General features: G+C 62.6%; 3 protein-coding genes across 3 annotated transcripts; 1 reads left to right on the top strand and 2 right to left on the bottom strand.

Annotated features, from left to right (window-relative positions):
* Positions 1-502: 502 nt before the first annotated feature.
* On the bottom strand, positions 503-10,973 carry XAB2 (XPA binding protein 2). Its single transcript, XM_079917059.1, has 19 exons — positions 10,664-10,973; positions 9,412-9,560; positions 8,981-9,104; positions 8,550-8,747; positions 7,147-7,281; positions 6,903-7,067; positions 5,477-5,621; positions 4,853-5,004; positions 4,647-4,766; positions 4,399-4,530; positions 4,164-4,295; positions 3,947-4,060; positions 2,541-2,703; positions 2,243-2,433; positions 1,901-2,023; positions 1,645-1,816; positions 1,303-1,432; positions 1,069-1,172; positions 503-974 (listed from the first exon to the last, which is right to left on the bottom strand). The coding sequence occupies exons 1-19, from the start codon at positions 10,712-10,714 to the stop codon at positions 913-915; spliced, it is 2,562 nt and encodes an 853-aa protein (XP_079773185.1). The 5' UTR covers positions 10,715-10,973; the 3' UTR covers positions 503-912.
* Positions 10,974-10,993: 20 nt separating this feature from the next.
* Positions 10,994-12,432, top strand: PET100 (PET100 cytochrome c oxidase chaperone). The gene is made up of 4 exons (XM_079917057.1): positions 10,994-11,048; positions 11,681-11,767; positions 11,919-11,951; positions 12,257-12,432. The coding sequence occupies exons 1-4, from the start codon at positions 11,022-11,024 to the stop codon at positions 12,338-12,340; spliced, it is 231 nt and encodes a 76-aa protein (XP_079773183.1). The 5' UTR covers positions 10,994-11,021; the 3' UTR covers positions 12,341-12,432.
* PCP2 (Purkinje cell protein 2) lies at positions 12,381-13,757 on the bottom strand. The gene is made up of 3 exons (XM_079917058.1): positions 13,549-13,757; positions 13,197-13,321; positions 12,381-12,590 (listed from the first exon to the last, which is right to left on the bottom strand). Exons 1-3 carry the CDS (start codon positions 13,619-13,621, stop codon positions 12,471-12,473), a joined length of 318 nt encoding a protein of 105 aa, XP_079773184.1. The 5' UTR covers positions 13,622-13,757; the 3' UTR covers positions 12,381-12,470.
* Positions 13,758-15,310: the final 1,553 nt, after the last annotated feature.

Genomic DNA, 15,310 nt, shown 5'->3' with positions numbered 1-15,310 from the left:
CCTGCCTGCGTTTCTAGGCTCCGTGGCCGCCTCTGGGCCGGGGGTTCCTGTTTCTCTCCTCTGAGCTACACGTCCAGGGGTCTGGTTGCCGCCTTGGCACAGCCGCTGGACGTCTCAGGTGGAGAAGCTACATCACAAGCTCGAGCGGGCGGAGCTCGGGTCTCCCTGCAGCTCAGCCCCTCCACCGCCACTGGAACGCACACATTCACCTCCCGAGGGCCTCTCTGGCTCGCGCGCCTCTCTCTGTCCCCGTGACTGCGCCCCCAGTCACCTCCTGCCGCAAGCCGGTCCCCACAGCAGCCTGCCTGGCCCGTTCAGGGCACAAATCCGGTTAAGTCCCCGAATGCTTAAAATCCTTTACTAGCTTAGAGCCCGCTAATGGCTTCTGGGAGCTTAGGACTAAGGACCGCACCTAGGCCATGGCCCACGGCTGAGGTCTGGCTCCTGGCAGCTGTCCAGGGAGAGAAGCGCCTTGCTTAGATCACAGAGCTGGTTGGGGCCCGCCTGCCTCCGGAGCTCTCAGCCCAGCCTCTTCCCAAGGGGAGGGGGATGCCCTCATCCAAGGAAGAAGGGTTCCTGGTAGGGAGGCTGAGTATCTCTATCTGCTGAGAGGGAGGGGCGCAGGGGCCCCCTCCAGGCTCAGGGCCTCAGGCGGCAGAGAGACTGGCCTCTCGGAGCCCAGAACTGGCTCTGCGGGGTTAGGGTGGAGCGTGTGCCCTGGCCTGGAGCCCAGCTGCCCCACCTCCCCACACCGGCCAACTGGGGGGTGGGGTGGGGGGCAGGGCGGCACTGAGCTGGCAGTCCCCAGGGGCACCGAGGCAGTAGGAGAAGGCGGGGAGGAAGGAGGCTCAGACCAGAACGTACAAACACAAGCTTCACTGGGGGAGCGGTGGAGGGGGTAGGGGATGGGAGTCAGTCTTCCTTCAGGCTCCCGAACACGGCGGCCGGCACGCTCTGCTGCTCCAGGCGCACCTCTGGGGGTGAGGCGAGGAGGACTCAGTCACCTTCCAGGAGGGGGTCCCGCCCCCGCCTCCGCCCACCAGCCCGCCTGGCCAGCCGGCCTCTTACCATTGGGCTCCAGGTCCATCTCGTCCTCGTCCTCGCCCAGTTCGATCTCCTCCGGGTTGGCCTGCTGGGCCAGCTGGGCCAGCTCCTCCCGGGAGGCGTCACTCCTGGGGAAGGCAGGCGGCCGGGGGAGGGGGCCACACTGCTCAGCTAGGCCCGGCAGCCCCCCAACCTCCCCGCCCCTCCCCCCTGCAGAGCTGGCCCGCTCCCAGCTCGGCTCCACCGCCCCGCCCTCACCTCACAAACAGGATCTTGCTCTGGGCCCGCGAGGGCTGGTCCTGCTCGGCCTCAGCCGCCAGCTGCTCGGCCCGCTGTTCCAGCAGCTTCATGTCGTCCATGCCGCTCTGCCCGGGGGCCAGGTCGGACACTGTGGGGGGAAGCGTGGGGGTCAGACGCCGTGGGCAAGCTGTCCTCAACCACGGCCTTAGGTGCCTGCCTCGGTCTGAGTGCTGCTGGGCGCCCCCCGACCTGGGCCTGAGGCCCTGGCCCTCGAGGAGCTCCCAGCCTGAGGCAGGGGAGGCAGAGGAGACCCTGATGCTCCCAGACCCGGGAGACCACCACTGGGCCACAGCTGCTCACCAGTGCCCGTGGCGCTGCCCGTCACCTTGAGCATCTGGGAGGCCATGAAGTTGACCTGAGTGTTGTACGTGGCCTGCACGCTGCGGCGGATCCGCAGCATCTCCCGGATGGTGTCCTCGTTGCCGTGCCGGACCTCGAAGTCCTTCCACGTCTGCCAGAAGGCCCCGGTCGTCTGCAGAGGGGCGGGGCCGGGGGACGTGAGCCAGCTGGCTCAGCCGCAGACTCCCACACCCACGGGCCCGGGACCCGTCCCTACCCGGGGGTCACAGATCTGCGAGCAGAAGCTGTAGATGGCCCGGGCGCGGTCGATCTCCCCGAGCTTGCACTCCATGTCCGCGAACCGCAGGCACATCTCCCGGGCGTGCTCGTCTGACAGCACCTGGGCGGGGTCGGGAGGGATCAGGGAGGGTGGGATGTGAGGCGGAGGGGGCCGCCCCTCTTGGGGAGCCCCGGTGGTTCCCAGCACACCAGGCCGGCCCCTGGGCGGGCGGGCCTCCCCACAGACGCGCGCACCGGCTCGCTCGGATACCCTGCCTACAGGACCCCTTGTTCCCCCTCTCTAGCCCCAGCTCCCCACCCCACCCCCTGCAGCGGGCACCTCGATGGCCTTCTGATAGATGCTGCGCGTGTGGGTGACCCCGTAGATCTCGGCCGCCCGCTTGATGTAGATGTTGAACATGTCGTATTGCTGGGCGGGCTCCACGGCCCTGGTGGCGCGCTCATACACGGCCATTGCGTGCCGGGCCAAGCCCCACTCCTCCTCCAGCTGCGCGTACAGCAGGTACAGGGCTGTGACAGGATGCAGCGGGGGGGGGGGGGGGGGTCAGAGGTCAGTGGCTGGGCCCGTGATGCCCCCTCCAACCCCCCCCCCACCGAGCCCACCTGGCCCTCCTCACTCTTTGCGTATTTGGGAGGGCAGCCATCCAGCGCCTGCTCAAACAGGTCCCGTGCCCGCTCCAGCTTCTGGCCCCCGTAGCGGGCGATGAACTTGGTCAGGTAGGTACTCCAGATGTCGGACACGTTGGGCCACTTGAACAGCGAGATGCCACGCTCGTATGCCTGCCCCGAGGGAGAGTCGTGTGAGTCCGCAGGGGGAGACTCCTTAGGGCTCAGCAAGTAGGCCCCTTGTCTGCCCACCTCTCCCCATCCCACTTCTCCCCGTGATCACGCAATCAAAGCCCAGCCAAGAGTGTCTGTGCACTGCCTGTCTCCCTGGACAGGCTGCAAAGACCCCGAAGACAGAGCTGGACTAGGGCTCACTAGGATCAGTCAGTGACTTTATGGCTGAAGAGGAGGGTGGAACCTCAGCTTGCAAACACTGCAGCCCGGTGTCCCGGAAGAAGGTTCACCACCCAGGCAGAGGGGCAGGGCCTGCCACTCAGGCAGAGGGGGCACTCGTGCGCATGTATGACTTCCCCGTCCATGTATGTGCACAGTCTCCACTTGTACACGACAAAACCTCAGACAGTGGGGCAAAGCCCCGCCACACGTACACATGCACATGGAAAACACCCCACGTGCCTACAATCCATCGCCTGAGCAGCAAGGCAGGGGCACCCCCGCACACACAGGCAGAACTCCGTGCCTGTGACAGGCTGACCTGTGTCCCCCCCAAATTCAAGTTGAAATCCTAACTCCCCGTACCTCAGAACGAGACTGTGTTCTGAGATAAGATCTTTAAAAAAGCAACTAAGTTAAACAGAGAGGACTTCCCTGGTGGCACAGTGGTTAAGAATCCGCCTGCCAATGCAGCGGACACGGGTTTGAGCCCTGGTCCAGGAAGATCCCACGTGCCGCAGATCAGCTAAGCCCGTGTGCCATGACTACTGAGCCCACGAGCCACACCTACTGAAGCCCGTGCACCTAGAGTCCGTGCTCCGCAACGAGAAGCCACCTCAATGAGAAGCCCGCGCACCACAACAAAGAGCAGCCCCCGCTCGCCGCAACTACAGAAAGCCTGCACGCAGCAACGGAGACCCAACGCAGCCAAAAATAAATAAATTAAAAAAAAAAAAGAGATTAGGGTAAATTTCATTCCAATACAACTGACAGCCTCACAAAAGCAGAGCTGGGCACAGGAGGAACACCAAAAACACACAAAAAGGTGTCCACGTGAAGACACAGTGAGAAAACAGCCTCTACAAGCCAAGGAGAGGGGCCTCAGAGGAAACCAGCCCTGCCGACGCCTTGATCTCAGGCTTCCGACCTTCAGGACTGAGAAAACACGTCTCTGTTGTTTAAGCCTCCCAGTCGGCTGTGATGGCAGCCCGGGTAGGGACAATGCCGTCCGGGGCCCCCTCACCTTGAAGCTCTCTTCAAAGTACTTGTGCTCCTCCAGGAACATGGCGTAGTTGATGACGATTTGGGGCGTGGCGATGCGCAGGTCCAGGATGCGGTCATAGACGGCTTTGGTGGACTGTGGGGCAGGGGGCCGGTCAGAGCGTGTCCCAGGGGTGGAGTCAGCGGCCCTCCGAGGGGCGTGTCCCATCCCACGCCCCCATCCCATCCTGGCGGCTCACCTGGAAGGTGCCGAGGCTCTCCTCCAGGTCGGCCAGCATTGACCACACCTTCAGAGACTTGTATACGCGGTTCTGCACGGGCTCCGAGCCGTCGAAGTACTCGGCGCGGCGGGCGGGCAGCGCCGTCGCCTTCTGCATGGGCAGCGCCAGCAGGGGGAAAGCCGCGGGGGTGTCCAGGACCAGATCACACACCCTGAGGCTCCCCCACTCCCTCCCAACCCGGGCTTGTGTTTACTCGCAGCAGCCGCAAGGCCTGGTCGTAGTTCTCGTGCCGGAGCTCCAGCTCGCCACACTCGCACCACACGCTGGCCAGGTCGTCCACCTGCTTGAAGCTCACCTTGGTGGCTTTCTCCAGGATGATGCGGGCCTGTGGGGCGGGCAGAGGCCAAGCTGAGACCCCACCCACCCGCCCGGCTGTGGGCGCTGGGCGGAGGACCTGTAAGTACTCGTTCATGCAACGCGCACTGGCAACACGGCACTCACGTCATCCAGCTGCCCGTTGTCCTCGTAAAACTTGGCGAACGCAACCCACAGGGTGTGGGGCTTGCCGGTCGCCTTGAAGGGGTCCACAGTCTGCACGGCCTCCGTGTACGTGTTAATGATCTGGGCAGGAAGGGTTGGGTCAGGCTGGGCAGGGCCCTGGTTGGGGAGGGCGGGGCCTGGGGACGGGGGGCGGGGCCGCCACGTACCTCCCTCGGGCGGCCCTCGTGCAGGGCCACGCGCTTGTGCCACTCGTGCACGTGGTGCGGGTTCTGGCGCAGCAGGACGCTGTTGAGGAGCAGGGGCCGCCGGCTGATGAGCTGCTCAAAGCGAGCCAGGCGCAGCTCCAGGTCCACGTCGTCTGGGACCCGTGGGAAAAGACAGGAGCGGGGCGGGGGGGAGGCCTCAGCACGCGGCCCCCGGCCACCTCCGTCTCTCAGGTCTCTCCCTTCAGCCCCCAGCTCCCCCCCACTGTCCATCCGGGCACTCCCTCCCTGAGCTGCCCCAGGGCCACCCTGACCTCACACTTGCCCTGGGGCCAGGCTACTCTGGAACCCCCTCCAATCCCCACCATTCCCCCCAGCCCTTCTTCCCTGCCAAGCTCTGGCCCAGGCCCCCCCACCATGCCTGCTGTCCAGCCAGCTCTCCCTTCCCGCCAGTGGCCGGCCCAAGCCCCACTGAGATGTGTTCCCAGTCCTGGCTACCCGCCGAGATCCCACCCGCAGTGCCCATTCAGACTCCCTCCCTGCTGGCCTCTGACCCCAAGCCCCACACCTCCCTGACCCAGCCACTCGGGACCCCTCCGAGCCCTGCGGCCCACCCCTGCTGCTCACCCTCCTCCTCCCGCCCCAGCTCCGAGGCCGTCTCCATCTTCGCCGCGATCATGCTCTCCTCGAACTGGGCATAGCTGTCGAACACCTGGGTGAAGTCCCGCACGGTCATCACGGTCCGGATGGCCTCCTCATACACGTCCCGAGCCTGTGGGGATGGGGAAAGTGCTGGCAGAGGAGAGGCACGTGTGCCCACCGCATGCACACAGGGCATCCGGCAGCACCGCCCTTGGCACCAGTCCCAAATCGGAACCCCCGGAGGGCCTTTCCCGGGCCTGCCCAGCTCCGTCAGCGCACGGCCGTGGTCGGAGCTCCCCTCCCGTCCTCTGCCAGAGTGAGCTGGAGGCTTCAGCTCCTTAGCAGTAAACTGACAGTGACAGCCCCTCACGCAGAGTCACTGCGGGGCTCGAGTGAGATGCATAAAGGGTCTGGCCCCAGTGAGACCCAATAGGTGACCAGCCACCCTGCAGGGACCCTAACCTCAGCCTGCCATGGAGTGCTCAATCGTTGCTACAAAGTACCCCTCACGCCTGCCCGATCCCCCTTCTGCAGCTCACATTCTCCCCATCACCCCCCACACCAACCCCTGAGGGCAGCATGAAAGGAAAGTGCTGGCGTGGGCGAGGCGCATCCCCACCAAGGGCGGGCCCGTTGCTCTACCCCTGGCCCTGGCTGATCCTGCCCCTCTGCCTCTGCCTGGCCGCTGGCTCCAGCAGCCTCCTGGCCGGTCTCCTGCTGCCGGCCTCGGCCTGTGCGCTCCACTCAAAGTGTCAGCCTGAAGGGTCTTTGTAAGACACACACCTGGTCCGGCCTATGTCCTGCTCACGGCTGGCTGGCTGGCGGCTCCCCGCAGCAGGACACAGCCGGCCCCTCCTCAGCCTGCAGGGCCCCCCTTCCCTAGTCCTTCACCACCCCCTCTGAGCCCCCTCCAGCTCCTCCTTCCCACTCTGCTCCCCCCGGCACCCCCCTCCCCAGCCAGTCCCAAGCCAGCCCCTCTGGGGACCTCTCAGAGCTCCACACCCCGCCCCCCACCCCGGCCCCAAGCTCGCCACTCCATGGCCTGATGAGGAGAACAGCCAACGTGGACACTGACAGAAACACCAACACCTCGGGAGGGACCCTCACACCGGACACCCGTTCGGTGCCTGAGTCCCAGTAGGCAAGGAAGTGACTGTCACTCTCATTTTGCAAATGAGGACACCCAAGCTGAAGCAGGTCCAAGGCCAGAGCAGAGAGATCCAGGTCTGGCTGGCCTGAGGTGGGTGCACTCGCCGGCAGGGCCGTGATGCCTGCCTCTCCCCACCTTCAGAAAGGCAAAAGCGGTCCACGTGCACGTCTTCTGCTCACACGCGTGTCCTCAGGCATCCCCCAATACTACGTGCTGGAGGGAGACCCCACCCCGCTCCCGGAGCCCCACGTGCTCAAGCACCTTCTCGAAGTGACCGCTGCGGATGTAGTAGTCGGCCAGCGAGCACCAGAGCTTGCCCAGTTGGTCGGTGAAGCGGGTGAGGCCCCCGCGGATGATGGCGTCCACACTGAGAGACTGCACCTTGTCTGGGTTCTGGGAGATGAGGTCGCAGAGCTCGTGCCACAGCTGCAAGGCATGGGAAGGAGCATCAGCCTTGTCCCTGAGAGGGCGAGCCCTCCCGCCCAGCCGTCACCCCGGGGCCCACCTGGTAGTTGGACTTGCCGGCCTTGGACACGAAGCGCTCGTCGTTCACCACGGTGGCCAGGCGCTGTGCGGCCTCGTCCAGCCGGTCGCTCGACTTGAGGTACTCGATGTACTCCTCGGCACTCTCGGGGCTCAGCTGGGCACCCATCCACCCGCCAGCTGTCAGTGGGGCCACAGGGCCATGCCGCCATGCCACCATTCCCCCTCCCACTCTGGGCTTTCTGTCAGCCACCCACCACTGTCCCAGACAAGAGCTCGCCCCACACACCCAGTCATAGCCACACCTGTCCAGCCTGGGCCTCACTGGTCCAGCTCCAGCCCTGACTGGGCCCTGACTGGTCCAGCCTCAGCCCTCACTAGTCCAGCCTGGGCCCTGACTGTTCCAGCCTGAGCCTCACTGTTCCAGCCTGGGCCTCACTGGTCCACCCCCAGCCCTGACTGGTCCAGCCTGGGCCCTGACTGGTCCAGTCTCAGTCCTGACTGGTCCAGCCTGCGCCCCAGTGGTCCAGTCTCAGTCCTGACTGGTCCAGCCTGGGCCCCAGTGGTCCAGTCTCAGTCCTGACTGGTCCAGCCTGGGCCCCAGTGGTCCAGTCTCAGTCCTGACTGGTCCAGCCTGCGCCCCAGTGGTCCAGTCTCAGTCCTGACTGGTCCAGCCTCGGCCCTAGTGGTCCAGTCTCAGTCCTGACTGGTCCAGCCTGCGCCCCAGTGGTCCAGTCTCAGTCCTGACTGGTCCAGCCTGCGCCCCAGTGGTCCAGTCTCAGTCCTGACTCGTCCAGCCTGGGCCCCAGTGGTCCAGTCTCAGTCCTGACTCGTCCAGCCTGGGCCCCAGTGGTCCAGTCTCAGTCCTGACTGGTCCAGCCTGCGCCCCAGTGGTCCAGTCTCAGTCCTGACTGAGCTTAGGCATCAGTGGTCCAGCCTGCACAGCCCCTAAACAGCACCATGCTAAGCATTTCAGGACGCGTAAGAGACATTATAAGTTCAGGAAAACTACACAGTGCCTCCCCGCTATTTGCACCTCGATTGTCAGCCCTGCCTGTTATTTGTTTCCCTAGTCGTTTATTTCCTATTCCCTGCTCTCCCGTGGCTGCAGTTTTACTCTGATTTATGGGGTCAGGTAATATGTATCTGTCTGCAAAGTCAGACTGAAAGCTCCATGGAGGCAGCAACTGTCTTAGCCACACTGTCCCCGGCACCTGTCTTAATACCTGACATGGTTACTAGCAAACTGTCTGGAGATTAAACACAGAACTCACAAACAAAACCCTGTCTTAAGAAGCCTTGTTCCCATATTCTGTCTGTTAGGGCAGACAGTGTCCCAACGAGCCGGTTTCCGGAAAGTCTTGACCTGGGGGAACCGGCCCACCTGCCTGAGCCTGGCCCCATCTCGCCCTCTGAGGGGCTTACCTTGAGGAAGCGCCGGTAGCCCCGCACAGCAGTCTCAGGCAGGGGGTGTGAGCGCAGGAAGCGCAGGTACAAGGGCCAAATACGAGAGTGCTGTGTGATGGGCAACGCTCGGAGGGCACGGTCGAAAGTGCGGCGCGTGTGTGTGACGCGTCCCTGGTCCATCAGGAACTGGCAGTAATCTAGCCACAGCCGGGGCATCTGCAGGTGCGGGGAGAGGCAGGGTCTGAGCTGCCAGCACCACCACCAGGCCATAAAGACACCAGATGTCCATTGCAGCAGGACCCGGAAGTCCCGTCCCCCTGGAACCAAGTCTCGCTCAACCCTGAGTGCACAGAGGCCACAGGACTCCAACCCCCTGCTCTGTCCACCTCCGTGGACTCTGAGCCCCACCTCCCCACTCATCCCCTGGCCCAGCCAGGCCCCCTCCCCACCTTGTGCATGAACACAAAAGCCCTCTCGTGGCAGTTGTTGACATCTTCGTAGGCAGGGTCGGTCACACAGCGATGCTTCACCTGTGCCCGGCGCGCCTTCAAATAGCGGTACCAGAGTTTGTAGCTGGGGGGGGGGGTGGGGGGAGAGGGGAGGGGCAGACAATGATCGGTCAGCTTCACGGACCTCGGGACCCTTCACTCTGCCTCACGAGACAAGTGCTGGGAGAAAGGGCCCAGGGAGGGGTGACAAGTCTCTGCGACAGGGGAATGGCCGGGACGTCAGGGAAGGTGTGCTCACAGATCAGGGGATGTATATTCGGCGACACAACACATAGCAGTCACGTGGGATGTACTAGCAAGTTCTGGGTTGATTGGATAAGGTGGGGTGGGTGTGGGGCTGGGGCAGGCAGGGCAGCTGCAACCAATCTCACCTGCAGGGCAGCAGCTTCAGCGCCCGCTCATAGAGCTGATTGAGTCTGGGCTTCGGGGCACCCTGCTTAAACTCAATGTAGCGGAGCCAACATTTGACGGAGAACTGGTTCCGCATGATTTCCTCCTCATAGGGGAGGTCCTCCTCCTCCTGCCAGGGCCAGGGTACAGGGAGAAGACAGACCTGTTCTCAGAGCCTGCGCGCAGCACCACTCCACTCCAAACTCCAGACCCCTCCCCAGGTCCCAGATCCCACACTCCTCACCATTGGGAGCCCGGTCACCAGACACCCAGATACCAGGAATCTGGTCCAGACCCTTCAGAATACTACTGCCTACAATCTGACCCAGACCATCAGACTCCTTGGTCACAGCGTTCTAGGCCAGATATGAGACTGTCACCCAGACATCACTCTTTTGGCCTTCCTAATCAAGCTATCCACTCTGGCCCAGATCACCAGACTCTTTTGCCACCAAGACCCTGGTCCGACGCCAGGCCTCTGCCCTAGACGTCAAGTGTCTCCTCCTCACAACATGGCTCTTCCCAGACACGAGACGTTTGGCACCTCAGGACCCCACTAGCCAGAGTCTAGCTCAACTCTGCCCCAGAACTTGGAAGCTAGACCCTTATCTCAGAAAGAAAGGTATGTACAGGATGCCTAGCCTTTAACTCGAGACACCAAGAATCTCGTGAAGATGCCAGGCTTCTACTTCAAACACCAAGCCTTTGACTCTTCAGGAGTCCACGGGCCATCGCCTGATCAGCTCCACATCACCCGGTCTTTACTTCTGATTCCAGGGTTCTCCCGGTCCAGACACCATGCCCTTATCCCAGAAACTATAACGCTCAGGACCAAACGTAGACCGTTACCCAAGACATCAAGATTTTACCACTGAAACCAGAGACCTGGACTGGTCGTCCTGCCTTTACTTCAAACACCAGGCCTCTCAAGATTGAGCTACGCGAGTCTCCCTTCTCTCCCACTCCCATTTCCGCCCCAGGCCCGGGACGCCAGGCCCTTAACTCCAACCACCTGCTCTTTGCTCAGGTCACCTGGGCTCTAGCACCAGACCTCTGCTCCTGACCAGCCTGGCCCGTACATCATGATCCGGTCTCTGGCCCGTAAGGGTCCTCCTGCCCTCAGACCGGCATAACTTTGGCCTAGATCCCCCGCGCTGCCATGCCCGAATCTCCTGAGGCATCTAAGCCCCAGTGCCCCCAGGCAGGCCATCCCCGGGCCCGCCGCGGACTCACGAAGACAAGGTCCGGCCGCTCGGGCCTCGAGAGGCGCGCCATCACCACCATTTTTCTGGCACTCCAGCTACGCGCAGGAGTCGCGTTATAATGACGTCTCCGGCTGAAGGCCCGCCCCCTCGAACCAGGCCCATTTCCTATTGGTTGAACCCTTCCTGATTGCGCGCCCTGCGTTGTTGACTTTTACGTAGACGTCCAGCTACCGGAAGCAGAGAAGAAGCGCCCGAATATGACGTCATCACGAAGCTCATCGGACCAATCAGGTTCAGCAGTGGAACCCTCGGACTCCCAATGGGCTGCTGTCTTGCTGGATGGTTGGCTTTGGGCGGAAGCGGCTTTGAAGCCTGAGAAGAGCGAGATGGGGGTGAAGCTGGAGGTGTTTCGGGTCAGTGAGCAATGGAACGGTTGCAGGCCTGGGCGGGGGGTCTTCCTGGTTGAGGAGGAGGCTCTGAAAAGGGGGACCTCTGAGAGAGGGCGCTCTGGAGCGAAAGCTCCTGAGATTTGATAGGGACCTTTACGGTTGGAACCCCAGAGAAGGGGGCACAGGGTTCGGGGCTCTGGGAGGGCTGGTGTGAGGAAAGCCTTCTGAGAAGGGTGATCTGGGGAGGGGGTGGGATAATGAGATCTCAGAGAGATGCCTTTACTGTAGTACGAGCTTTTCTGTTCCTGGGGCGACTGTGTGTGTGTGTGTGTGTGTGTGTGTGTGTGTGAGAGAGAGAGAGAGAGAGAGAGAGAGAGAGAGAGAGAGAGAGAGAGAGAGAGAGTGTGTGTTTCTTTGAGAGGGAGTCTCCCGGACTCGGAGGGGGCTTTTGGAGGGGGCTCTTGGATTATGGAGGCTAGACTTTAAGGTGTATGGCTTCTGTACCCTTGATGGGAGTTTTGGGGTTCTGGGGGCGCTGGGGAAGCACCACTGGTCTCTGTCAGGGGATGGTCCTCCAGGCTCTAAGCAGCCTCTGCACAGTTTGGGGGTGGTGGGGGTGACTCCTGGCTCTTCTTATCTCGCCCCTGCCCTTCCAGATGACCATCTACCTCACCTTCCCTGTGGCTATGTTCTGGATTGCCAATCAGGCCGGGTGGTTTGAGGACTATGTCATACAGCGCAAGGTGGGCACAGGTTCATTCCGGGGGTGGGGGAGGTTATGGGGCACCAAGCTGATGGGGACCAGTGTCTGCCTCCCCTGAGCCAACCCTGCCCTGGGTGTGGGGCTCTGGAGGCTCCTGGCTTGTGTATCCAGCTGTGACTTTGTCCCTACAGAGGGAGCTGTGGCCCCCTGAGAATGAAGACAAGGTAAGCAACCTCCTTTTCCTCCCACCGGAGGAGGGAGGAACGTGGGTTCCTGTGGCCATCATGGGACCCTCAGTCATGGACAGGGAACCGAGAGTGGAAGGACACGTGATTTCCTTATTGCCCTCTCCCTGAAGGTTGAAGCTAATCCCACTTGGACCTGGGTTATAATTGGCATAGGCTTCCAGTGTAGTCACTGAACTGTGAAGTGGTGGTCTGGGGGATTAAAGGGAGGGGTGCTGAGAAAGAGGTCCAGGCCCTGAGGTGTGTACGCCCCTCCTTCCTTCCCATCCCACTCCCTTACCCAGCGCCAAGAGCTAGAAGAATTCAAAGAAAGGATACGGAAGCAGCGGGAGGAAAAGCTCCTTCGTGCTGCCCAGCAGAGGTCCTGAGGCCTCCAAGTGCCTGAATCCCTGCCTCTCCACCCACAGAATGACACACATACACGGTTCTTCGTTGCTCGTGGAAGTGTTTTATTGTCTGCTTTGGGGGGCCAAGTGGGGCCCAGGACGCCTCAGGCCCTCACGGGGCTTGTGTCTGGGGCTGGGGGCTGCTGTTTCGACGGAAGCTGAGTGCAGTCGGGTCCTGAGGGGTGAGGAGGGGTTGGGGGCTGAGGGTCCCGGCTCGTTTCTGTACTCCATCCTGTAGATGCAGAGGGGTCAGCCAGAGGGCCAAGGGCAGTGCTGGCCGGTGCAGGTGGCAACCGGAGTCCCACCTCCCCCCATCTGCCCCACCATCCCTGAGCTTCTCCACTCCTCAGTTACTCAGCATTTAGGGTGGTATTTGGGAGCTGGTGGGTCTTGGGGACGTCCCTGGGATCTTGATCAGAAGCCAAGCTGTGGGTGAGTACGTGTGACATGGACACATGGGTGTCTGGAAGTGTCCTGGGCATGAGCTCGCATGCTCTCCACCCTCAAGGTGTCTTCCCAGGAGTGGGTCTATTCTCTCTCGCCTCCTTGAAGTTCTCAGACTTGGGAGCGGGAGCCACAAGTTCTGGCCACAGCTCTGACTTTAACACGCCCCCTGCATGACCTTGATGTCTTCCCAGCCCTGTCTGGGCCTTTGTCCTACCTCTGAACTGGGGTATTGGATGAGCTGGGGTCTTGTGCCTGGCAAGTACGCAGGGTGGGCGCTCCTACCAGGTGCTCATCCCCAGGGGCAGATGATGGACAGGGGTGGGGGTGGGAGGCAGGGTTAGAGGGATCAGTGTGGCTGGTCTCTCCTCAGCCCTGGCAGAACATCACCTACCTTGGGGCCCAGGGGCTGGAAGCCAGGCAAGGCGCTGACTGTCACACGCTGGTCATCCATGCGGCGGCCCTGGGTACTGGCCAGCATGTCCATGAGACTGTCCATCTCGGGTGCAGGGCCGCTCTCTGCATGAAGCAGAGGCCGTGGGGAAGAACTCAGCCCGGCTGGAGGCCCCCAACCCATCCCTCCACCCCCACTCACATTCTCCAGGAAGCATGCTCACATCTGCCCCCAACCCGCAGACATCTCTGTGCCCACTTGCCTGCTCACTTTCTCAGACCCTTGCCCACTGGTCCCCTAGATGGGCACTTGCCCCGTTCACACCCCCCCCATCACGCCCACTTCCGCACACCTCCCTGCCCGCTCTCACGGCCCTCGGAGGCTGGGCCCGGCCCCGCCTGCAGTGAGCAGCGCTGCTCCTCCATCCGGCCGCCCTGCACGTGGCTCAGCAGGTTGAAGAAGCCCTCCTGGTCTGGGGAGCCCGCCTGGGGGGCACACACACTCAGTCCGGCCGGCCCCTCAGCTGGAGGAGCCCTCAACTCCCCTCCTGGCCGGCCAGCTTCCCCCCGACCCCCGGGCCTGCCCTGCCCCTTCTGTGGCTCTCACCATGGTGCCCGCCGATGTGCTGCTCTGCAGAGCTGCTCCAAATGAGACATGAGTCTCCTTCTCAATCCCGGCCCCCGCCCCAGGGGCCACACCAGCAGTGCCATGTCACGTGGTGCTGCCCCAAGGGAGAGGGCCACCGTCCTAGATTGGGGCCTGACTGCGGGGTGGCCCGGGGGCTGGGACACGAGCCAGGGGAACGTCCCCCTGACAGCTCCTGAGTCCCAGCATCCCTCACCTCACAGGGGGTCAGCACTAAGAGCCCTGACCTCTGCCCTGGGGCTGGGTTAGGCACTCGGACCCTCCCGCCCACCAGCACCTTCTTGGGCAGCAACTGGGTCGGGGGTCCCAGGAGACTCACTTGCTAATTAGGTGCGCTACAAACTCATTAGCCTTGTCATTCACGGGTCCTTGAGTTGGTGGTGTGGGGGGGCGGGGCCTGCTCACCTTGTCGCAGGAGGCCGAGCCCCCATCCTCCTCTTCCTGGTCCATCATTGTCCCTGCTCCCCTCCCCTGGGTCCTGTCCACCTCTCCACTGGCCTCTGCCCTAGCCCCGTGCCAGAGAAGGCTTTTTAAGAGGCTGGGACGTGGCGGGGAGTGGATACCCAGCCCCAAATCCCCAGCTCACGCCCCATCTGCTCCCACCCAAGCTTAAGCCCCATAAAGATGATCCAGATAATCGTTTTTGCAGCGTGAGGCGGGGGCTGCCGTGGGGGCAGGAGGCAGAGTGACCTGGGTTCGGACATTGTTGGCCCGGCAGGACTCGCTGGGCCCCAGGGACTCTCAGGTGGGGTGCAGCAGTCGGCCAAAGCAGCGCCCCCACAGTGGGGAGCTTGGGCGGGCTTGGTCCCATAGGGAGAGGACAGGGCCCTAGGGCAGCCGAGGTGAGGTCTGAAGCTACCCAGCTTGCCCACCGATATCTGCCAGAAAGGCAGTTGCCGTCCGCAGGTGGTGGGAAGAGGGGAAGCTGGGCCCGAGGACCCCTGAGGCACCACCGGCTAGCCTCTGTCTCCTGGCCACCCTTCCTCTCTGCTCACTGTCCCCTGGTCTGGTTGCCCACCCCCTACTCCCAAAACAGGAAGGTCTGGTAGCTCCTGTCTCCCCACCACCAATGCCAGGTTGGTCTGTCTCCTCTGATCTTCCCCCCAGTCCCGCCTAGGAACTGGAGGCTAGACTCCTGGGGAGGAAGGTGCCTGCCCCCTCCGCTGAGCAGCTATGGCTCTCCCTCAGTGCCCCGGGAGAGGAGGATGCTGGGAGGATCCCACCTGCACCCCACCCCATCCCCAGGATGCCTTTCTGGAAACCAGTTAAAGTTTCTTCTCGGAATACACGGGCCACGCTCTCATCACCTCTGCTCAATTGAAAAGCTTGGTCCTCCTCTCCAGGCAGCCCTCCACCATCCGGAGCCCCCATTCACACCCTCTCCATGGCCCCAAGACCCGGATGCCAACGTGATGTCCTGCTCCTCCCCGGACATATTAGTTTCCCAGGCTGCCTTAACAAAGTGTCCC

Source organism: Stenella coeruleoalba, assembly GCF_951394435.1.
Source record: "Stenella coeruleoalba genome assembly, chromosome: 3".
NCBI classification, from domain to species: Eukaryota; Metazoa; Chordata; class Mammalia; order Artiodactyla; family Delphinidae; genus Stenella; species Stenella coeruleoalba.
Note: the sequence above shows the minus strand (reverse complement) of the source record. Positions and strands in the feature narration are given on the sequence as shown.